Here is a 24,384-nt window from a genome sequence, read left to right as displayed (position 1 = left end):
GGGGACTACAGACAAAGTTTTAAAATAACCATTTCTCCTACTTGGTGGGAACTCTTGATTGATACATCAAATAGTAGGTAATATTCGTTATTAGAGCAATTACTTACCAGAAGCTGCTGTTAACACTTTTCTTGTGACCTGAATATATGACAATAAACTTCAAGCATGTTTTAAAACAGTTCATATTTTAAACCTTATTAAAACAAACATTACCTGAAGAAGAAAGAAATATAGGATAATAATATAGCTTGAAAGTATGAAGGAAATAATGTAGGAAGTAATATGAAGAAGAACATTAACAGAATGCTCACATGGAAGCTGCATATGAGAGGAGAAGTAAGAGAAGATGGAGACTGTAACTTACAAAATCACCGGAGTGAAGAGAGCACTGCGGAGAGGGCTACCTCACTGTTGTCTACAGAGTAAGTATTGAAACTGAATTTCTCTATAGCTCTTTATTTCCCCTGTGGGGTTTTTAAGGATGATTTTGCCTAACAGAAATCGATCTTTGTTGCAGGAAACAATTCTTCTGAAGTACAATTCTCTATCTTTCCTGTTCTAACACAGTACTTTCCTCTGAACTGTTACCCTCTGCTCTGTTCCTGAGAGGTTGAAATGCAGGTGTATGTAGCACTCCAATCAATTTCACCTGAAAATTGGTGTGGCTTATTTGTCTATTGAGAAAACTAGATATGCATCTCCACTGAATGTAGTTATTAAAAATTATCTTTTTGCAGTGGACATAATGTAGTTTTTCACACTCTTTCTGGACACATGTCACGCTGATGACTTGAGCTCTCAGTAAAGACAGTCAATTTTTCAAAGAGAAACATAACTTATAAATCTGTAATGTATAAAAGCCTAAGTTGAACAAAACTTACAGGACATTACTCCTGTGTGCCTAAGGTATTTTTCCCAGTTGTTGAAGAGTTGAGGCTAAGAAGTCATGCCATCAGCTAGATTGTTTAATATGAAGTTCTAGAACATGCTCACAGAGGCTGCGTTGTTCCTGTTTCCTGGCATACACTGTCAGAAGACAGCAGATAATCAGCGGGATAATCTCAGCATATAATCTCTCAGATGTACAGAGTAAAAGCTATGGAATTCCTATGTGCTGCCCCCTTAATAGGTTTCTGTCCATTTGGATGTACTAGCTGCACGTTGTAAAGAAATCACAACACTTCAGGAAATGGCATTTGGACATGACCTGAACAGCTTTCCAGATTGAGCTTGTAAAATGAGTACCTTCTTTTTTTGTCATTCCTTTATAAAACCTCTCTGTTTGGATACCACACAATGCAATAATTAACATACTTTGTATCTAACAGGTCAGTTGAGAACCAGAATACAGTAACTCTCACTGTCATCAAATACAAAGCAAGGCAATATTTTTAGGGAGAAGTAATACCTTTCAAAGAGAGAGAAATTCTCAGGCACAAAAGCCTGCATGTCTTCTAGGATGTTTTTTTCCAGCTACGTTAGTAACTCTGCTGAAAGATGCCACCTCTCCCTGCAACATTTGACATCCTTATACGCAACTGCAAAAGCATTTTGGCTACTTTTCGCAACCGAAAGAAAGATAGCAGAAATGTTTAACTGAACTTGTTTGTTGTAGCAACTGAGTGAATGGTCCTGTTGTGGCTTTCCGGAACAAGTTTTTGTTGATTTGCGTAGTATTTTAGCATGACATGCAAAATTGATGGTCTAAACCATTGAGCAATGCCAGTTCTGTGTGACGTGCTCCAGTTCTGTCCTAGTTTATTCACATAATTAGTGTGAGAGTCTGTATGTCCTGTGCCAACAATTTCTCAGATGAAGCAGCTGAGAGAACTGTTGTAGAACTTTGTTCCAATACACTCATGAACACAGATGTCTCAGATGACCCACCTCATCTCCTCTTGTATTTTATTGTATATTTTGAATACTGTGAACCCTGTACCACTTCCTCCATTCATACCAAAAGGGTTGTATGATACCTTGCCTGCATAGTTTGTTTGACTAAATAATTCTTCTGGGTCTCTAGGACTTCCACAAGAAGAGGCTAAACTTATGCTTGGGTAGAGTTGGTCCTCCCAGCAAAGCTCTTTGAGGCAATTCCTTACACCTTATCTTCCAAATATGGGACATTTGTATCTCAGAAGAGCTGGGCAAATGCCTCCAAAAGGTAGTTGCCTAGTGTTAGATAGGAACATGGAACCTTCTAATTTGCTGATTTCCCTGCTCTCACAGCTAGAACTTCAAAATAACATTGCAATACTTCATTTTAAAAAGTGAGCTCCAGAAAGAAAACACTCTAGAAATTAAGACCTGTGTTATAAATGTACTGAGCTTTAAACACTTAATGATTTTGGCTTCACTACTTCCACTGAAATGCTATTCCAGATGCAGGATTGAATGATTTGTCATGGTAAGTTAGGTGTGTCTGTACAGCCTGTGGCTTTGCTTGCCTACTGGACTGTGTAACTTCGTCTTTTCATGGCATACTAATATTTCTTTGTTTTTGGTTTTTCTCTTACAGGTTTGCATGTTTGGGAAACTACCATTAGGTATCACATGGCTGAACCTGCAGATTTCCTCACTGAGAAACAGAAAACACCTTTCTGAATTTGTTCACAGAATAGCCTTATTTTCTTCTCAGATTTTGCCCTAATGTTAGGGCACAGCTATTTTGAACACTCCTTCTGAACTAAATCAGTTGTAGTCAGGCAGCGGGTTAAACAACTATATGTGCAGAATTACAGTGTCAGCAAGTATGGTTATTTTCTGTCATTTCAGTCTTTATCTGATTTGAATTGATTAACAAAGCTCTTCTGCTCATCTTACCCTGTTTACATTTGTGCCTGTTCTAGTGTTTGATGGCCTTTTAATTTAATAATTAAATATTAGACTTTATATTTAAGAGGTTTTGCATAATCTGTTGGGCCATTGCTTCTGTTTTGTGGGTCCAGTGGCAGCTGGACAGCCATCACCACAAACCCACTCCCTTAAACTCCCATCCTGAGATGTGTAAGTTATGCATTACAAAATGCATTACATTTTCAAACTGGTAGAAAGCTTTATGAGCTAGAAATACATGTTCACATCTTATTTAAAAAATGCCATCTCTCATTCCAAAGAAAAGTTTGCCAATCAGACTGTGATGAAACTGGTATACTGACATCTGCTTGAATCAGTAGGGTAACTGCTGAAAGGTATGCAGTCTGCCTAAAGTGAAGGATTAGTTTCTAGAGGAAGTGTTTGGGTAGACTGATACTAAACCTGTGTGCTTGGGGGCCCTGAACGAAGCAGAATAAAAAAGAGCAGTCCAGCCCAGTCACTCAAGCAGCAGAATCCTTTCTGCCGGAGGGATTAAGTGCAGGGGAGGGATGTCACCAAATACTTCTCCCTCTGGTGACCCCAACAAGAAGTAGTTGAGCATCCTGTAATGTGGCCCTGCCCCTTCTGGCAGGGTTCAGAAGCTTGAGGTAGTGAGAGAGTGAAAGGGGAGGACAGAGCCAAAACAGGATTCTGCTCCAGGATATTTGAGGTGTTTGATGGATGGAATCCTGGTATACTAGAGAGGATCAGATTTTGATCCCTCTAATAGAATCATCTTTCACTGCCTAAAGGTTTCTCACCAGTGTTTTTCCTCTTCCTGAAAGCATGAACCACAAGCAGTTTCTACTTTCACTGTTGTGTCTTTTCAGTAATCTACTGAAATATACTGAATCATTATGATGTTTGTATATGAAGTGTCGTGACTATTAACACAAATAGCAAACTTGGATGTTTTATGGTTTTTATTAATTCTGTTTCTGGTATAAATGATAAATGACAGCTCTGCATCTGTGTTTGTGAACTCATTTCTCAGTGTTTGACAAAATGATCCCCACCCAAAAGAAATACTAGTTCTGGTTTTGTTTTTCCCATTGTGGTATTCCTTATAATTTACTCCTACTGATATGGTACATGCGATATCAGGATCCTGGCAGATCTTTTAAACTTGACTGCTTTGCAAAAAAGAAAAAAAAAACCAAAAAACCCAAACAGAAGCATTTGCACAAATATTTACAATAAAAAAATACTATTTCTCATCAAAATTATCTAGAACGTGATGCATAGAGTTAGGAGATTCTATCCAGTGAACTGAGCATTTGTGGAGCATTTCATTAATAGGCTGCAATCAGCAGTGGTATTACACACATTCATTGTAGATTCACCTAAATGCATAAGATTCTCAGTCTAAATATGGCTTAGACCTATGATTGGATCTAGGCCATATTCTGATTGTCCTCCAGAAAAAAATGCTGCAAGTTGAGTGCCTTTCAAAGGAAAAAAATACCCTTGCTTTCTCAAACACTTTCTTGTTTAAGATGCATGGCAAACTTGAGAAACCTTGTAAACTTAACTTTTTAAAACAAAACTAGAATGAGAAGTATTTTGCATCTTACCTAGTGATATTTATTCCAAGTCTACATTCTGAGAATTGTGACCTTCGCTGCTTAAAATATATAATCCTGTTGTGTATAAATACATTAATGTCTCTCAAATCTTTTACTGATTTCACACAGGAAAAGAAATATATACAGAATATGTACAGAAAAATCCACATTTTGAAATTGTTGCAGGGATGAAACGAGAGTGCATGAACTCCCTACAGTGACTGAAAAAGCATGGGAGACTTGATTCTGAACCTTTCTGATAGGGGATGCACTTTTTTTGTTTCAACAGGCCATCTTTCCAGTGAGAAGAATGGTGTTTCTTTCAGTGTACAGAATGGTGATGTGTGTCTCCATGACTTTTCAGGCAAACAACTTGTATTTCAAGAAAAGGATGATACAGGCAGCCAAAAAAGCCATATCTCACTCAGAAGGACTTCAAAGAGGGGAAGCCTAACTTTTATTGAGAAAATGTGATTTCTTTTTAAACAGCACATTGTTTTACAGTGTGAAGTAGAGATTTACTTCAACAGTTTTACATAATGTGAGCAGACCAAGAACTCATTTTATTTCATATATGGTACTGGAACTTCAAGGCAGCCATGCAATGGATTGGCAAGGACAATTACTAAAAATAAAAAGAAAAAAGCTACTATTTTGACAAGTTATCTTGGATGTCAGATTACAGCTGGCATATTTCCATTTTGATTCTTCACTAGAGGGTTTTTTGAGGTTGTTTTTTACATTTAAAGGAAAGTTTTGTTTAAACTATTTTCATTAAATATTTTTCATTTCATAAGTTTATCTGGATATAATGCATAGTAGTATTGTATAAATGTAGGAAGTTACAACTTGTGCATACAAATGATGTTATCTTTAAAAATGTTAGCTACACTGTCTTCAACTTTTTGTACATTGTAGTAGCAAACTCTATAGTGTTGTACATAAGCAGAAAAATAACCTTTAAGCATCTTAATGATACTTTTATATTTATTTCTTGTAATATAAATTTAAATATTCCTATGTATAGAAAAATAATTGGTATTTTGTTTTAACTTTTATTGTAAGTTTGCATTTTTCTTTAACTGAAATAATTAACATAAAATGATACAGAAGTTAATTTGTTCAGTAGGTGAAATCACTCACAGCTGTTTAAATGTATTCACTAGATACAGAACTGTAAATACAAACACTATTGGTCTTGAACCTTTAGCGATCTCTTAGTACACCATAGAGGGACAGAAACTGGATATCATCAAAGTAGAGTGCCATGAATGAGGGAGTGATAAATAAGGTAGTGGGTAGGTTATTCAATACAACTAAGTTATGTTAGTGGCTTGAGTTAAGTCAATGGGACTTCTGCCATTGATTTCAACAGGGTCGATATTTTATCTTGAGTGGTGGTTCCAGAGATTAAACACGGTGCCATTTCTCATTTGCAATGATAAAGAAAAATAGAGAAGTGTTACTTTTTGAAGTAACAGAGTAACAGTAACAGAGGGTAAGTGCTAGCAGCTCTATTTAGTAGCCCAGGAATTGTTTGTTTCATTGTGTGGCTGTTTTTTAAGGGGCAGCTCTTGAGCTATTCTAATGAGTATTTCTGCTTGTACTTTGGCCCTTGGTTGGCAAGCCAAATCCTGAGGCCCTAGCTCAGTAATTCCTGAAGCAAAATTTCATTCCTGTTGTGATATTTGGCTGAAAAACCTGGATTTTGGCTCTTCATGCACAACAGCTGAAAGAAAATGGAGTCCATACAACATTGTGAAGATTCTTCGTGAACAGAAATTAGCATGAGCCCTGGTTGTGCCTCTTCTTCCTCACACTGGTGTGCAGCTGTGGCCGTTGCTTTTTTTCCTTGTGTTTTTGTGCCAAGGTGGATGCTTCTGGAGCAAGAGCTAAAACAAACTGGTGCCACACTGCAGAGTACCAGATGCTGTAAAGGGGATTTTTTGAGGCAGACATATGCTGGAGGGGAGCAAGGGTTTTGCTTTCCCAGAGGACTCGGGGGATGGGGGGATACCCTGGAAACACTTTTCTCAACAAAAAGCATCAGTTAAATGCCTCCCATCTGGGGCTCTGTTGTAGTTCAGCAATTGAACCTCTTCAGTACTCAAACCCTCTTGTGGTTCCATATGCAACGCATGGGTTCTTTCGGTCACCTATGTCCAGGACTACTCTGAATATGCTTTTAAAGTGAGCATTTGAAGTATTTGTTGTGTTTATCCACAAGGTTTTAACTGCATGTTAATAAAAGACTGTACTGGAATGCTAGTAGCTGGAATGCATTTCTGTGAATGCTTTAATTATTTGGCTAATTGCCTTTGCACTGTTTCTTGTAAATTTATTTAATGTTCTTGTATTTATATTTTCAAATATAAAAAGTAAAAAATGTAAAAAAAAAGTAATAAATTTACAGCAAGTACAACACATAAAATACATAAACTTTGTCTTTTAGATAAATGTGTCATACTGGGTTGTGTTACAATTCTTCAAATTACATGAGCTGCAGTACGTAACCTCTTGGAGAAAATGCTGACCTAGCCCTTATGTTTATTGTCTTCCACATATTTTACCTTTCATGGTTCCAGCAGACCTGTTTTTAGTAGAGAAAACCCTGACACAAGTCTGTCCAGTCAATGCTTGCCCTCAAGTCTGCTGAAGCTCTTCCACAAGAATGCTGTGAGCAAAAGCACGGGGCTGAGTTTGGCTTCAGTAATTAAATTCCCTATGAAAACACATTTCCCACTGTCACAGACCTGCTTCGAGTCTTCCTTTGTTTTCATTTTTGCATGCTAACATATGTTAGGATTCTTTTAATCATTTTTACTTGATTTATTCCTGGGGATGGGGAGTCTTTTCTGACTTTGCCACTTAAAAGGATGCACATATTGTAGTAAACTTTTGCACCCACAGCAGCATATTATTTTAGCTCCGTGGATAATTATCATCATTAGACTAGCTGAAAAAGTCTTTGCACATTGGGTGTCATAGTATCCTTTTGGTACTTGGTCTCTTGTGCACTGCTAGCAGCTTAGCCATGGCAGCCCAGAGCTCGTTGAAAGCTGCAACCCCTTCCCAGAATGCAAAGTAAAATTCTGTGCATCAACTTGTGGCTGCAAAGCTAACTCGGGGACATCGGTAAGGAGGTTGTAAGCTTAGTCATAGGTAAACAGGAACATGCTGCGTACAGCTGGCACCACCTTGCTCAGCAAACATGTTCCTAAGCGTATGCAATCTTCTCTGTGAACAGTAGTGCCTGGAAGCAGGAAGCTCATGCAGAGTTTAGGGGAGAGTGAACTGGTCCATGTTCTGGGACTGTGCAGCTTTCGCTGAGCTGCAGCTGCAGCTCTAGGACTCCGGCTGATGGAGTTAATGAAGCTCCGCGTAGTGCCCTGTCCCCTTCCTGCTGCGCAGTACCTACAGAGATGGCCAGCGACCGCTTAGCCAACAGCTCTCCTTTTGAGACTGTTTTCTCAACCATGGCTGTCTGTTACACAGTCAATGAGGTAGCACAGCCAAAGTTACAAAATTAACTGTTAATGCTGTAATGTCACGAGGGGAAAAAAAGGACAACAGAAAAAAAATCCTTTCTGAAATCTGAATGAACCCCACCCCTTCACCTACTCCGCAACATCCTTTCTGTGCTTCAGCACCCATCCACGCTCACCGTTGTTTTTCTTCCTCTTGTCAGGAGCACAGAGGGCACTCACGGAAGATTTTGCAACTGTATGTAACATACGTCCTTTTTTTTTTCTTCTTTTAGGTCTTTGTCAAGTTTCTAAGTCTTGGTTGTCTTTGCCTGGCTTCCCGTGCTGCTCGCTCCTGTCCTGTCGCTGTTGCGGAACTGCAGCGTGAAAGCACGAGCCACGCAAGGGCAAATCAGGTCAAAAGTGCGCGTTGCCCGATGACCCTAGGGAGTGCCTATGGGAATAGCAGGGCTGTGAAGACACCTGATAGTCTTGTATTTTTTTGGCTTTCATTCTATCAGATCTCAACATGGTATTCTTTAAGGCTACAAAAAAAAGGCTTCCAACAAATGTTCTGGCCTTTTGCATTTCATCTTACAAACTTACGAAGAGGATGTATAAAATCGCCTTTATTTTTGACAATTTAGCCAGACTTTCGGCACTTGTCGCACTACGGCTCACGCTCCTCGGCCTTGCCTTCGCTCCTAGCTAGCCCCTTGGGCACTGACCCCTCGGTGACGCTGCGGGCTTCGGTGCCTGCGTCCCTCACGCTCGCCTTCTCCTGCCGCTCCCAGGACAGCGTGCAGAGGCTTGGAAAAGCAGCTGCCAGCACGGCAGGGAAAAGTCAGCTGGTTCTTCAGAAAAGCTGAGTTTGGGATGTCAAGCATGCCTCCCCCTCGGAAGCGCCCCTGCTCTCTGGGAGCCCGCAGGCTCGCGCGCCTGCTCCCGCGCATTTCGCCGCCGAGACAGCCCGCCCTCCCCCGCAGCCGCGCCCGCCGCCCCGGGCACCCGCCGCCCGCTCGCCCGGCGGGAGGAGGCCGGGCGCCCCGCTCCGCCTCGCTCCGCCCCGCTCCGCCTCGCCGACGGGAGGGAGGGCAGGCCGGCGCACCGCGCGCCGCGCAGGCCGGCCGGCAGAGAGGGAGGGAGGAGGCAGCCGCCATCTCTGCCTGCTGCCGCGCCGATCGCGACCGCCGGGAGGGGGCGGCCCTGGCAGCCGGGCCGGCTGAGGCGGGAGGCGCGGGGCGGCGGGCGGCTCGGCAGGCCGTGAGGCGATGAGGAGCCGCAGCAACTCGGGGGTGCGCCTGGACGGCTACGCCCGCCTGGTCCAGCGGACCATCCTCTGCCACCAGGTGAGGGCAGCCGCCGCCGCCGCCGCGGGACGTCTGTCCGGGGCTCCGGGGCTGGGGCGCCCGGCGCGATGGGGCCGGCCGGGGCGCGAGGGCGCTGTGGCGGAGGGCGCGGGGGGCCTCCGGAGGAGCGGCTGGAGCTGCCGGGGCCGGTGACCGCAGCCTGGTTCCTCAGGGGGCGCGACGGGGCCGGTGGAGGAAAACAGTTCCTCTCCCCGGCGCATGGCCTCCTTTCCGTATCTCCTCCTTTCCCCGCCTGAGGAGGAGCGCGGGGAAAGCTGAGGCGGTGTGGATCCTCGGGGGTGCTCGCTAGCCGCTTATGTAAATGCACGTTGGAAGATAAGTGGAAAATACAGCAAGTCCGAGCTTGCAAACAATAATAGTGTGTAGGCAATGCGTTCATGGTCATATTATACACAGCCACCCGTTATAACACTATATATATACATGCCCGTAACACGGTTAAGTCCCGGTAACATAGAGGCCCCTAGCAGGACCTCTGAAATATGTCTGTCAGCAGCAGCTCGGGGTGAATCCAGGACAGAGCAGGGTTCGCAGTGGCCGGCGTGCCTGCTTTGTGCGGTACGTCTGTGCAGCGGTGCACGTCCGAGAGATCCTGTCCCCGACTGGCTGCTGGTGCCGCCTGTGCAGCGGTGGTTTCAGTGGAGCCACTTCTCCTGGTGTTACGCTGCTTGGGCTCTGGCTTGTCGGGTGATGCTGCCTGTGTATGTGAGCAGTAAAAGAATGAAGATGTCCAGGCTGGTAGGGAAAAACTATTACCCACTCTGTGTTTTTTGGCCAGCGCATATGCGTAAGCATGTAGCATAGTGCTCTCTGTTTAATGCGCTTGCTTCACCCAGGCGAGGTCTGAGGACTCACAGCATGCTCTGCAATGTCATGCTTCAGTTAAAGCAGTCCAGTACATAAAGATGAGAGCAACAGGGTTTTTTGCACAAATCAGTTCCCAAATATAGTTAGTTGCTAAGAGTTACAAGAAGCTGGAATGCAGTGAAAGAAGAGGTTAGGACCCAAATCCACTTAGGTTGGTAAGATTTTTGTCACTGGCTGTTGTTGTGGGCACAGGGTCCAGACACCTGTGAATTAATGTTTGTGTACTAATTGTTGTAAACTCATTAGAAACAAATGCAAGAACATGGTGTAAGTGAAAATAATTTTACTCTTTCGCTGTGCTGGGGTGCTGGAGATGCTTTGAGCTCTGTGCACCTGTCTCTGCCTTTTGTCTGCGGGATGACCTTGGACAAGTCACTTTGGCTTCCATGTTTATAGGATGAGGATGCCGATAACAGCCTCCATTAGAGGATAGATGGAGCCTCTGGGATCCAGAGATCAAACATGCCCTGCGAAAACTGTGCCTTAATGATATTAATGGTTAACAATAGTAAAAAGGGTAACTTAATGGTGATACGGGAGTTTATACCAGCAACCCAGAATTTTGTAATTGCTATTTAAAGTGCTTGGATGCATGTTCATAACTCAGTGCTACCTTTTCCACTGGGTGCTCAATGCTGGGGAGAGTTCAGAGGTGGGGGAAGGAGAGAAGTAAGTTTTCTTCTGTGGGTGGAAAGCAAGTCACAGGCTAGCAGCAAGGCAGAGGGACAATTATATCACAAGAGAGCCCAGAGAGATGCTGCAAGACGGGCTTCTAGATTTGTTTCCTGGATCTATACTCTTTATGGGTTTCCACTGCAATAGATTGAAAATAGATTGAGCAGGAGCTCAGCTGGGTGAAGAGATGCAGTGCTTGTTTCAGAATATACGTGCTACCAGGCAGACGTGCATTCAGAGCAAAAGTCTGAACCCCTCACCAGGGTTGACAGTTTTCCGTATGCAGCACCTTGCAGGATTGGATCTGTAGCAAACTTTTTCTTGTTTTGCAAGCGTTGCGTTCTGCTGATCAGGCCCTGCAGCATGCACGGTGATGGGTACGATCTTGTTAAAGGTTGTACAAGGAGGCTAAGACCAAACTACTGGCTCCTGTCTTGTGCGCTTGCATCAGTTATACCGGCCTGCAGTGGTGTGGGGCCTGCCAGCGATTGCACGTGCCTCTGGGGACAGGGGCCGGAGGGATGCTTCGATACTGTAGCTGAGCAAGCACTGAAGAGCATCACCAGAAGGCTGTTCTCAGATGCTCATTACACTTGTTAATTTGAATGAGATAAGAAAAAATGTGAATCTTAAGATAAGTCCATAAAATAGCAAAACTTAATGTCTGTATGCATTTTAAGTATGGCTAGGGTACTATAAGAGGAAAGCATATGGAGCTGATAAGGAAAGCACATTTGGCGTACATTTATGGGTACCCCCAATTGTGTTACGTCTGGTTTCACACAAACAATCTGTCTGCAAACTTTGCTAGACCTTACATCAGTTTTCATCTGATGGATCAATGAGACAGATGCAAATTAAATAGATTTTCAGCAAGATGCTAAATGTGGGCTTACTTGTATTGCTGCTCTGGTTAGAACCCCGCTATTTTTGTGCCTGTATTGCTAAAGTTCTTAGTAGCATCCGGTCCCCTGTAGGAATTGGTGTTGTGTTTTGGGCTTTTTTTGTCTCCAGACTAACACATAGACTTAAAAATAGGATTGGGCATGATAAAACAGTTTAAAGTCTTAGTCCAGCAATCAGCTTTCTGTTGCAGTGCTCTCAGCCCACAGAGCCTGCGGGGGCTGGTAAAATTCTTTGCTCTGTGGATCTGTATGTGCAGTGTGATTTGCAGGATGACACCTGCTAGTCCAATTAGCGATCACTGCGTACACGTAATTCTTTGAAGTACTAGCTGAGCTAAAATTCCTTTGACATCTTTGGGGTTAAGCACACTCAGTGTTTCTCCAGGTTCTTTAGCACCTTGTAGGGGTTGTACTTTTGATATAGTGTCAGCAGGTAACAGAAGAAAAGAATTGTAATTTTTAAGTGTAAGTACTTTATAAAAAAAAAAAAAAATTAAAAATACTAATTAACAGATTGTGTTATTTTGCTAACATTCTGAATGTGCGTGAGGAAAGACATTAATGTGTTGTCAGTCCATGAGAGCCAGCCCCAGTGCACGCCAGGAGCTGGGACCTTCTTGTAAAGGAACCAGAAGTGCTGAAATGGTGATAGCTGCCCTTGGATGTGTTTAATGCTGCCTCTTGAAGTCAGGCAGGTCTCTCACTGGAGACTGAATGGTCTTTGAAAGTCTTGCATGGGCCATTTTTCTGGGATTTCTGTCTTGGTACCTAGAGGCATTTTTATTTTGCAACTGGCAGCCAGCCCAGCATGGAGGGTGGGGAAAAACAAACCCAAATGATCTTTTCTTAGGCAGCAGGGCAATCTCTGTCAAGCCAGGCCTGCAGGTACATACACATTTGTTGTGTTGCATGGGAGGAGGGAAACAAAGTGCCCTCTAAAAATACTGGGAATATGCAGTCTGCCTTTTGAGATCCTAGTTTTCGCCATGCAGACACAGCGCTGAACTGGGAGCAGGGTCTCCTTTCTCTGCTCGCTCACTTCTTCTTCTGTTACTCCTTGGTTTGACTTTTCAAGTTCAGAAAGAAGTTTTTTAAGCTCTTTGGGTTCATATGTGCTACTTTCCCCAGCAAATAGATGAGTAGGTGGTCCCGCTGTTGTTATCTGGTTTGTGAAGGCCGTGCTGAGGGACTGTTTCAGCAGAACTACACGTTTCTACTCCTAGAGAGCCACTAGACATTGCTGTATTTAAACCATAGCAATAGCACTGACTGTGCCCAGTCATGTGTGTCAGGCTGTCAGCTGTGTCTTGTTCAGCTGTCACATGCAAAGCCCAGGGAACTGTAATTGAAGCGCCTCGCCCTCAAAACTTCTTTCTTAAAAATAACTATGGAAGGAGTTGAGTGAACTGTTGTGTGGCAGAAATGAAAAATTGCTGTGTGTATTCTTTTTAATTTTACTTATCTTTATTATTGTAATCTTTGCCCCTTGTCACACCAGCCCTGGCAACTCCTCTTCGTTCACTCCACTGAAATTGGCTGTAAAGGCTCAATTTGATTGAAAGCTTTATCAGCCTTTTGCCTCTCTACCTCATTTCTTTGTTAGTGAAGAACATACAGCTGAGAAAGACGGTCTTAAAAGTTAATGATGATGAAGTGATGGGAATTAATGATGAAAATAAAAATTTAATGGAGTATTTGGGATGCAGGAGACTACTCAATGTGCTGGTTTTCAGACAGTGCTGTGATTCCACACCATCAGAATTTGTCTTTCTGCACATTTTATAAAGGAGAATATAAAAAGGCTTTGCATGCATTCATGCTTTAGCTGCCATAAACCAAGCAGGTAAATAAATAGAAATACTTTTTAAATTTCCTAGAAGAGAAGTAGCGTTTTTTTTAATTCCTCAAGATTATGCCACAGACCAGTTGCATAGAGAAGAATAGAACCCCGACTCAGTTTCTAATGTTAACTCAGTACCATCTTTTCCTTACAAATACATAAAATTTAAATTTCTATTTCCTCAATGTATTTCATATTTCACTCAGTGACTTAGCTAATAAGCTATGTGGATGAGGATGCCCAGCTGGATGCTGTAAGCTTTACATCCTGAAGTGTTCAAATAAATTTCACATTTCACTTGTGTGATTTTGGGAAAGAAAGATTGCACCTCACTTGTGTTGCAAAATTGTGAGCAGCCACAATGTGCAATCAGTGTGAAATCATCTTTGGATTTCTCTTTTGTTTTGTTACCTTTTGATAAGGAAAGAATTGGTGCTTCGTAATAGATGGGATTTCAGGTAGTAATGCTTGTTCTTTATTCCTTCTGCCATGGTTAGAATCCAGTTACGGGACTGCTTTCAGCCGGTACGGAGCACAAAGATGCTTGGGTACGGGACAACATCTACAGCATCCTGGCTGTGTGGGGTCTGGGAATGGCTTATCGGAAGAATGCGGATCGGGACGAGGATAAGGCCAAAGCCTATGAGCTCGAGCAGGTATGTCAAAGTTCAGTGTAAACCAGTTATGCTGTTTGGTTTTTTTCATATGGTAGTGGTTTTGAATGGTGCATTCGTATTGCTGCTCTGTCTAGGATCTGGCAGGGTTTTCCCATCTTGGAGTAAGTGTCTTGTTCCTGTGACAGCAGCATCCATGCAGCGTGTGGTGTGCAGTGTTCCCAGCAGCCTTCCAGCAAGCAGGATTTGGAGAACTGCGTAACAGAGAGGATAACATCTGAATTAAAATATAAACAAAACAAAAACATGTAGGAGTCAAACTTCCATCGGTTGGCCAATTGTTGAATATTAGGCTTCTGAGAGATTTTATACCCAGATTTACAAGCCGCTGATTAAACCTTGAGATCCCTCATGAGGTGTATTGTGGAGCAGAAAATCAAACCTAGATAGCTTGGATTCTAGGGTAGCAATTTATCTGTAAGGCCATTCTTCCCCATAAGAAGAAGCATGCCATTTAAAGTAGCGATCTTTGAAGTGTGCATTTGTGTTGTTTTACGGAAGTCGTACAAGGTGTATAGATGTGTTTGATCAAACCAGACAAGGCAATGATCTCCAACTGGTAAGACTCATGTGCTGGAGAATTGGACGGGAGGTAGCTCACACAGTTAATTTCTATAATCTGCAGCTGGGAAAGTGGATATCAGAAGTGAGGGTGTAGAGGTGATTTAAATGGGAAGTGAGGGAGTGTTAGTATCAGTGTCCTGCTGTTTTTTGAAGGCACTGGGTAAATTTTATGCTCACATGCACTGCTCACACCAGGGAGATCTGTGGTGACAGAATAACCTTGACTCACTTTGCATGGTCATATTTAGACACTATAATAATTTTTGGATAAAAAGATGGGGTTGATTTCTTCATTTAAAACAAAATCTTGTGCTTCTCTTTGTACACACTGAAGACCCTTTCTTTACATTAGTCATCTGCTTTCTGTTGTACTGTATAAAGAGGGGAAGAAGCTCCACAGTTTTTCCAGTCATGTCAATGTCTTGCAGTCATCTACCAGTGTTCCCTGGATCTGTTCCTCTAAAAATCATTGTCATCATTATTATTATTCTTACAAGACATAGCATTCTTCTTACTTCCTTAGCTGGATAGAAGGACCACAGAGAGTTGCTCCACTGTTTAGAGAGGGCCTTTGGAAAAAGATTTGTTCTCCTAGATAGGGAGGTGGGAATAAAAATCAACCGGTATATTAAAAAAAGGCATGTAAAGCATTTCAGGCAAATATGCATTTTTTTACCTTTGGCAGGATGTTAGTGGGGGGGATGAACTTTGTCGCTTTTGAATGTTGTTTGTAACATCTGATGAGGCTGGCCTTGTGAGGGTGTCATTGGTCTGTTTTGTTCCTGCAGAACGTTGTGAAGCTGATGCGGGGACTCTTACAGTGCATGATGAGACAGGTAATGTCATAGGTATGAGTTGAACTAGCACGTGTTGCCTTTACAACGCATTTCATGTGAGGCATGTATTCCTTGTGTCTTTTCTGTAGAGTGATTTTTATTGCGTGTGTGTAGACAGTGGCGTGGGGAGTCTTTTTAAAACTCTTTAGTTTCCTTGAGCAAAACTCTGATCTTACTTGCACCTTTTTGAGACTGTGCTTGTAGCCAATCACAGTTTTGCCTTTGCAAACTGATTTTCATCAAGATGCATACCTGTGACTAAGATCTGAACTCAACAAGGTAGTTTCATTTTATTCTATCCCAAAGAGATGTGGATTTAGCTGGAGCCTAAAGTTAGAGATGTGTTTAAGCACTCTGATAAGTCAAAACATGCTGAAGTTAGGTACAAAAATTAGGACCCCAAGTTTCTCCTCACCTAAGAAAAGGTGTTAATTTTGAAATAGTTTGCAGAATTTCTTCCAAAATGTTTTGCATTTGAAAGTTGTGGTGGTTTTTTTTAGGTGGATAAGGTAGAGAAGTTCAAATGCACACAGAGTACCAAAGACTGCCTACATGCCAAGTATAACTCTGCTACTTGTGCCACGGTGGTTGGGGATGACCAGTGGGGGCATCTGCAAGTGGATGCAACTTCCCTTTACCTGCTTTTCTTGGCACAGATGACTGCATCAGGTAAGCAGAAGATATTTTAGCCTTGACTATTGTTGCAGTCTTTTTCTATTCTAGCTTTTATTTAAAAAAGAAAAAAAGTTGTAACTAGCTTCAAAGACCTTTACATAGTTATTACTCAGAAGAAAGTAGTATTTCTCTGGAAAAGAGATGTGGTTTAGTTACTATTTCATGTTTATAGTAACTGCCTGGGCAGTGTCCCTTCCCTTATGTTGACATACAAATAAATACATGAGATATTCAGAGTCACGTCAGAGAAGAGTTTCCTGTTTGAAGACTATGTAGAGCATCCTAATGGACAACCAGGTTTCTTCAGAGAATGGCCACATCGAATCAGGTGCCACTAGTCCCGTCTGTGTTCCTCTTCTTGCTGACGCTGTTTTATCTTGTGCTCTTCTCAACTGTACTCCTTCTGTGAGGTTAAGGATTTATTTCCTTATGTGTTTTTCTGTCCTCAGAGCCCCTTGCAATCGACCCCTGCAGAGTGCAGAGCAGGCGCCTGGTCATCCTGGTGGTCCCTTGATAGAGCACTAAGTGGGTAGAGGGGTGGGGAGCTGCAGGAATTAGGATGCTCTCAAGAGCCAGAGCTGGCTCCACTGTCTCTGCTTTGTACCCACCATGCCTGAATGCCACCCTCCCAGGGGTGGTTTTTGGTTGGTCTTTGAAACAGTATGTATTGGTGGCATTTGAAGTATTTTATCAACAGCAAGTATTGAGGCTTGCTGCCTGATCTTTTGAAATCAGCGAGTTTTTCCATTGATTTCAGTGGGCAGTAGTTGGTAGCAAATAAACAAAAGCATTAAACTCACTAAAGAATAAATATTTCAGTTCTGATACAGTATAATTACTCTCTTCCCTTCTTTTAATCAGGGTTACGTATTATCTTCACCCTTGATGAAGTTACCTTTATTCAGAATCTTGTTTTTTACATAGAAGCTGCCTACAAAGTTGCTGTAAGTAGTTATTTATATGTAAATCACCTGAACGCTGCTCAGATGTGGGTGGAAAATTATTGATGGAGAAGGAAAATACGGACTTCCTTGTCTTTGAGAAGATACCAGAACCTGTCACTACTTTACATTTTGAGCAGCATTTTTGGAGATGGTGGGAGGGCTGTGGAGGATTTACTGCTCCCTGGGTGAAGTATACTTGTTCTATCTTAATAATAGTTTTTCTTTATTCATAATTAATGATATTTCCTGATGCCTTATTAAAATCTTACAGGCCTTTCTAAAAAGAGCAAAGTGTTAACAAACTTTTTGGAAAGTGACAAGTTGAAGGGGCACAGTGGGAAGGATAAAGGGCTTTGTGTGTTCTGTGAAGACAGTGATTCATGATTGTAGACCTGATCCTGCTGGGATATATTTTTATGTGCTGCTCTTTAAACATGAGGAGGGGCTCTTTGGAGATTTGGAGACTTTTTTAAGGCAAATAAACTGATTTCATGATGGGGTCTGGTTTTGTTGTGGGGCAAGGGGGGGAAACATTGTTTTTGTATATAATGATGCCAGTTTTTTCTTGATGATATTGTTGTTGCAGGATTATGGAATTTGGGAACGCGGTGATAAGACAAACCAGGGCATCCCTGAATTGAACGCGAGCTCCGTAGGGATGGCCAAAGTGAGAATGTCTTCCTGATACCTCCTTCGTGGCTGTTCTGTCATGCTGAAGGGGTTCTGACAGACCTGATGGCTTCCTTTGCATAGTCTTCTTGGCCACTGCAATAGTTAACTGATTGTATAAGAATTTTTGTTTGGGTGTGACTGAGTATTTTTCAGTGTAAAATCCTTGTAATGGCTTTCATTGAAGGACCTCAGCACAGTTGTTCTGGGGATTGCAAGAAGGGTACCAGATTCATTAAGGCACAAATCTGATAGATTCAGTGAGGTGCAGTCTCATAAAATGGCCTCTGGTTTTCTGTCCCTTTCTCTTTATTCTCCAGCCCCAGTATTATATGTGGTGTTTTCATAGTAAGATTAAGTCAGATCTAAATTCTAGAGAACAGGAGAATATCAATCTAAGAAATTACTCACAAGTAATTTAGAGAGAAACATTAGTAAAGACGTACTTAAAAGAAAGTGGGTATTTCTGGCTCCCCCATAGCACAAGGTCACGGAGATACTAAATGAAGCTCAGAATGCGGTAAATGTAAATGTGTAATTGACACCTGCCTTTTTACATGGTGTCTGGGAGACTGACAGAAACCAAATATCGTTGAAGTCAAAGGTGTAGTTGTATTTCAGCAGGATTTATTAGTTACCAAGATCTTGTGTGACTTCAAGAGGGAGAAACTAACTGCTGGTCTTGACCACAGTTCAGTCGAATAGCGATGGGGCAGTGTCCGTGGGGGAGGTTATTCCTTAGCTGTCCAGTACGAATTTTTTTTGTGCTGAACAGCCTGTTACGGGTTGCTGTGGTCTCTGCATGACTTCTGGGCACGTTGATGTCAGGACAATCTGCGGGACTTGCTGCACAGCTTTGCTTCTCAGTGGCCCTGAGTTCAATAAAAGTGCTGTTTGTGGTGGGGACTGCAGGGGAACACTGGAGGCCCTGCTGCAGAGGGTGAGGCAGATGCTATTTTTTTTAATCTGCTTCAGGAATTCTCCCTCTTAACATTTCTCTCCCGTATCTGCTTTGTGTGGCTACCTGTGGCAGCAGTACAGTGCAGAGCATATGCCTTTGAGTGGATCTCAGTGCCTTTTCTGCACCGTTAAGACTGCCTGTGGTTCCAGCTATCAATTCCTCAACGGGGCTTTCTGGTGCTGTCAGGAACATCTGCTGGTCTAGTGCTCGGCTAGAGAGAGGGGCTCTGCAGAGACAGTAAACCCATGTTTGTGTTGGAAGAAGAAAAATACTCTCGCCTCTCTGCAGAGAGAGAAGGCAAGCTGTCAGAGATTGGCATTACTGTGAACCTGCAGGACAAAAATGGTCATGGAGCAACATTCAGTGCTACCACAACCCTGTGAATATGCATTTCAGAGGACAGCTCTGCTAGCCTGACTCTGGCTATCTGGTCCTTGCTCTCTTCCTGCCACATTCCCTGCACAGTGCTGCACATGCCACTTCTGCAAAGTCAAGTTTTGTAGCCTGCTAGGTTAAAGTAGGCGTGCCCAAATGGAGTCAGTGGTTGGGCTGCTAATGTCTTCACTAGGTAAATGTGTTATGGCCAAGAGGTATGAGATGTGGTGATTCACCTGTTGACATGGGGCATGCTGTGCCTTGGTTGGCTGTGCAGAGAGCAGACTTCTCATTTCTCTTTCCCTCGGGAAGTGATAGCATCAGAGAGATGGTGATGCTCTCTTCTTAGGGCACAGGCCTCTGCTGATTCTGGGGTGCCTTGAACAAGCCTGCCTCTTTGAAGAGCCCTATAGGAAGGAGGAGTGAAAGACCACTGAATGGGTCTTTATTTTGGAATATAATACAGGAGAAGCATTTATTACTAAGTACTTCAATATTTAGATATTATCTCAGTGGAAGCCCTGCTTCCCATTGTTTTGCATTGCCTTTATATTGTAAGAAGGGTCACCAGCACATCAGTCCTGTACCCTACTAACGGAAAGACCGAAATATTTACTTTTTCTAAAATATTGCCAAGCTTCCCTTTAAAGATGAAAAAATGTCTGTGGAGAAAACTTCTGTCTTATGTAATTTCCTTCAGAGGGTAAGCACAGGTGCTAGAGTGTATACTTGGCTTAAAAGGTATTTAATGGTTTTGGGTTGTTGTTTGGGTTTTTTTTGAAGGCTGCTTTGGAAGCAATTGATGAACTAGATCTTTTTGGAGCTCATGGAGGACACAAATCAGTGATTCATGTTCTTCCTGATGAAGTAGAACATTGTCAGGTAAAAATTAGTCTTCTGTTTCCTTTGCTAGGGGAAAACCCAACACCCTCTCCCTTTCGTTTTTAAATGAAATGTTGATTAACTGAACCAAGAACTTAACATAATAAGGGTGGCTTCAGACTACACTGTTCACCCTGTTTCTAGTAGATCATGTGAAAGTGAGTGGTGTGAATCATTCTTGTTCTAACTAACTCAGTAATTATACAGTGAGGTCTCTGTCAGTTTGCAAATAGTATAGTCTATTCCATTTGCACTTGACATAGTCTTTTGAAGTAGGTAACTTGTTTTATATCCCTCTCTTCTGTTCCTGTTTTGCTCAGTCTATTCTATACTCCATGTTGCCAAGGGCTTCCACATCAAAGGAGATAGATGCTGGCCTTCTCTCTATTATTTCTTACCCGGCTTTTGCAGTGGAGGATCTAAACCTTGTTAATGTGACCAAAAGTGAAATCATATCCAAATTGCAGGTAAGGATTTCCTTTAGTTTTATTTTCCAGAGGGAAAGAGAAGCAGAACCTCCCTTTCTTAGCTCAAAATCCTGATTAAACAAGGGTTGCCAGACTTGGTGCATCTGTACGTGGAAGAGAGGGAGGAAAATCCCTATGTGACACTTAAAACTCAGCACATACTTTCATGCTGATGTTAGTCTGTGAGGAAGAACAGTATGTGAAGTTTTCTATAATTTTGTCTGTTTTTCCAGGGCCGCTATGGCTGCTGTCGCTTTCTCCGAGATGGTTACAAGACACCCAGAGAGGTACTTCTGATACATATTTTCAGTAGACTTTCGGAAGAATTTTATCTCTTGTTTATAGACATTTTTTGTCTCATTTACATAAAGGGGTGAAGTTCTGTATCGCTGTTAAGACATCTTAGCGGATTTGGAGGTAATCCAGGTATCCACCCTAGAAATGACACATATCTGAAGGAGGCTAAGGGTTTGAACACCATTTATTAAGACAGAACTTAATTCATAATTCTGTAAGACATGAACCCTTAGATGTGCTTATGGTGCCTAAGCGGAAGCAGTGTCTCTGAGGTGTCCCAAAATATCTTTGAGCTGAGGCAGAGCTGAGGTTATTTGGGTGACACCTAGATTCTGAGACTGGGAAGGGTCTATTTGTCTAGGGAACGATTAAATAAGTTTGAGACTGAATGTGAAAAAGAAGTCAAGAGACTGCATGGAAACTATTTCTGGTGTTTTTATTGGTTTCTTGGTTTTAACTACTTGTATAAAATAAGCTGCCATTGTAACTGGAATATGAGTGACTAATTTAGCACTGTGACTAAATAAGTGTGATTGAATTTCTAGGATCCAAGCAGGCTGCACTATGATCCTGCTGAGCTCAAGCTCTTTGAGAATATTGAATGTGAGTGGCCAGTATTCTGGACATACTTCCTAATTGATGGAGTATTTAATGAGGACAAAATTCAGGTGAGCAAAGAAAAAATTACTTTCAATGGCAATGCAAAGTCATTTACCCACAGTATTTTGTAGCTTTGCTCCATGTTTATTTTGGGTATCAGTTGGATACCCCATCAGCAGGATGGGAGTAGTCTTCGGCCGATCGCCCCTTCCTGGGGAGTTCGTGACGTGGTAGAGGATACGGTGTTGTGCACACTGAGGCCTTGTTGCTCTCTCTCTCTACCAGGTTGAGTGGCTCTGTTAGCTGGTGTGGCCAAACTGGGCTCAGTGGGGTATTTGCCTGGTTCTGTCTGATTGCCAACCTTGACGCCCCTTTCCCAATTACTGCAGGATGAGACCAGCTTCTTTTTCCCCCAGTCTCTGTGGCTTGGATGCTGAAAACAAGATTCATAGTACCTTCAGTCCTTTTGTACATTCAGGGAGATTTGGGATTGGATTATAAGGAGCTATTTAATTTTCATTGATTTCCTAAGTTAATTGATGATTCCCTAAGTTACTTCATGCCTTTACTGTGTCAAGCATCCAGTGGTCAGGGGAGCTAAATTGATTGTAGACCTCCAAAGGTTATAGTGGCACCTGGAGAGTATTGGTGAATTAAAGAGCGACAAGTAGCCAGGGCTAAAGGTATTCATACCAAGACTTCTGTAGATTGGTGGCTTGAAGGAAGTGAAAAATGCATGTGATTTAAAATCACCTAGTATGCAGAGGGACAGGAGATTGCTAAACATAACCTCTTAAAAATATGAAATGGCATCAGAAACAAAGCAGGGAATTTCAGAACAAAAAGCCCTCTTTCTGTACCAGGTGTTGTAAATCGAATGAAATAGTTACTGTCACTAGAAATGTAAGTTGCTTTCCTGAACACAGTAAAAATAGTCTGGTGGAGAGAGTGGCATTATTTCATGAGCGGGGAAAAATTGGAAAGTTTACTGAAACTTCAGTCACGTCAATAAAATACCACTTCACAAAGCAGTCTTTAGAATTTAGTTAGATTATCTGGGACTGTGTGTACTTGGTTGCCTTTATGGTGTGGCTACGGACTCTGCTAGGGCATGGTCAGACCGGGCAATTGCTCTCGGTTCCCACTGTTTAAATATAGCTCAGTGAGTCACTGAGACACTCGGGTGAGTGTCTAGTCTTCCCCAATTACTGCTGCAAATAAGTGGTTGCGATGGCAGCAATTGTTAGAAAAATAAGTACCCGGAGGACTCAAAAAGAGTGGAGAAGGACAGGATACTAAAAGGATCAGTGTACCTTAATATGAACCTGTGGGTACCTTACCTTGCGTGTTCCACTGTACTGAGAAAGGAATAGCAGAAATAGGATTTCAGAGGTAGGTGCTGGTCGTGCTTGAAAACAGCTTCCCTGTAAGTAAAAACTTGGAATGGGATAGTTAAATGGAACAAAACAAAGGATCTGGTAAAAAGAATATTAAATTTTCTTTATTTTGTATCAGTTTGGTATTCCTGTTCATAATATGTTGTCTAACAACACAAGAACAAGAGGATTTTCTGTTCAATTAACTTTAGATATTTTTAAACAGTTTAAATCTATTTTAAGTTTTCCATGGGGTAAATTTTTAAGCAAATCAGTTAAGAGAAACTGATTTCCCAATCCTGCAAAGCAGAGTTCAGAAATTCATAGATAAATGTGCATGGTAGAAAGCTAAATATTTATACACCTTACACTTTTATGGATATTAGCAGTCCTGACATCCATGTCACTTCATTGTCATCCGTTGCAAATTTCATGCAGGATTTGTTCCAGTGACTTCTTGATAGGAATATGGTAGAAGTTTTGTACTGCAATAGTGTGTTATAGATTGAAGATGTGTGTTCATGTTTCTGAGGGTGATGCTATTGAGATGCTGGGAAAATCTCTGAGAATTTGAACCCTGATCTTCCATTGGCAAGTCATAATCCCTGCCTCCCCCCCCCCCCCCTTGTTTTTTTTTTTTTTAAAGAACTTTCAGCAGAAAAATGCTGTTGGAAAGTACTAAAACTTCAACTTTACTGTTTCAGTTTTGCTGACTGTATTGTGACTTCTCACTCTTTTTAAAAAATATTTCCAGGTACAAGAGTACAGAGAGGCTCTGGAAGGAATACTTATTAGAGAGAAGAACGGAATAGTGCTAATGCCTGAACTGTACGCAGTCCCTCCAGAAAAGGTATTGTGAAAGTGCAGCATCCACTTCAGTATGCAAAGTGTAGATATCTAGATATCTATGAGTTTTATAGTTTTCCTGTAGCTGATAAATCTAAACCAGTAATAAAAAAAGACTACTGCATACTGTTTAAAAACTAAGAGAACTCTCACAGCTCCCACTGAGAAATGGTAAACTTTAGGCTTCCAAATGGTCATATTTTTCACTTGGGAATCTGGGTGCCTGTGGAAATATTAGAGCAGGTCTAAAGTTTTAAATCCTCATAGCAAGACATATATTTAAGAAGTGCTGATGCTGACTTAGGAACTGAATCTCAAAGAAGAAATAAAGCATAGACTGTCCTGCCTGTCAAGTCTATTGAATGATTGTGCTTTTTCTTTTCCAGAGCTTGTATGTGAGAGAGAAACAGGTTTCAGGTGTATTAAGGTTTGGGCTGGGTTTTTTGTTCGTTTTGGTTGTGTTTTTTTTTTCTTTTCCCCCCATCTTTGCTGTTACTGTTTACCTGATTCTCCCATTGTGACAGAGAAATTCAGACAAGCTTATGTGCTCTTCCATGCTGTTTGCCTTTGTATCCCTCCTCACTAACTTCTCCTGCTCCAGACTTCTCAGCTCTCACTCACTAAGGGTGTGGAGCCTGCTGGGTTGGTCTGAGTTTGGGCAGAGAGTGTCAACAGC

At 42.0% G+C, this 24,384-nt stretch overlaps 2 protein-coding genes across 3 annotated transcripts in view; both read left to right on the top strand.

Annotated features, from left to right (window-relative positions):
- The window catches only part of ADGRG2 (adhesion G protein-coupled receptor G2), a 49,831-nt gene extending 44,460 nt beyond the window's left edge, over positions 1-5,371 (top strand). The window contains exon 29 of the mRNA XM_059826803.1: positions 4,711-5,371. Within this exon, the coding sequence (XP_059682786.1) occupies positions 4,711-4,895 (185 nt within the window). The 3' untranslated portion in view covers positions 4,896-5,371. The remainder of the gene's footprint in view (positions 1-4,710) is intronic.
- Positions 5,372-9,145: 3,774 nt separating this feature from the next.
- PHKA2 (phosphorylase kinase regulatory subunit alpha 2) overlaps positions 9,146-24,384 on the top strand; it is a 52,494-nt gene continuing 37,255 nt past the window's right edge. For both annotated transcript variants that reach the window (XM_059816044.1, XM_059816037.1), the window contains exons 1-11: positions 9,146-9,234; positions 14,040-14,198; positions 15,569-15,616; positions 16,117-16,285; positions 17,153-17,235; positions 17,822-17,902; positions 20,024-20,122; positions 20,443-20,589; positions 20,823-20,876; positions 21,432-21,554; positions 23,617-23,712. In XM_059816044.1, the coding sequence (XP_059672027.1) occupies positions 9,157-9,234; positions 14,040-14,198; positions 15,569-15,616; positions 16,117-16,285; positions 17,153-17,235; positions 17,822-17,902; positions 20,024-20,122; positions 20,443-20,589; positions 20,823-20,876; positions 21,432-21,554; positions 23,617-23,712 (1,137 nt within the window). In that variant the 5' untranslated portion in view covers positions 9,146-9,156. The remainder of the gene's footprint in view (positions 9,235-14,039; positions 14,199-15,568; positions 15,617-16,116; positions 16,286-17,152; positions 17,236-17,821; positions 17,903-20,023; positions 20,123-20,442; positions 20,590-20,822; positions 20,877-21,431; positions 21,555-23,616; positions 23,713-24,384) is intronic.

Source organism: Gavia stellata, chromosome 1, assembly GCF_030936135.1.
Source record: "Gavia stellata isolate bGavSte3 chromosome 1, bGavSte3.hap2, whole genome shotgun sequence".
Classification (NCBI taxonomy): domain Eukaryota; kingdom Metazoa; phylum Chordata; class Aves; order Gaviiformes; family Gaviidae; genus Gavia; species Gavia stellata.
This window is presented reverse-complemented; position numbering and strand designations above follow the sequence as displayed.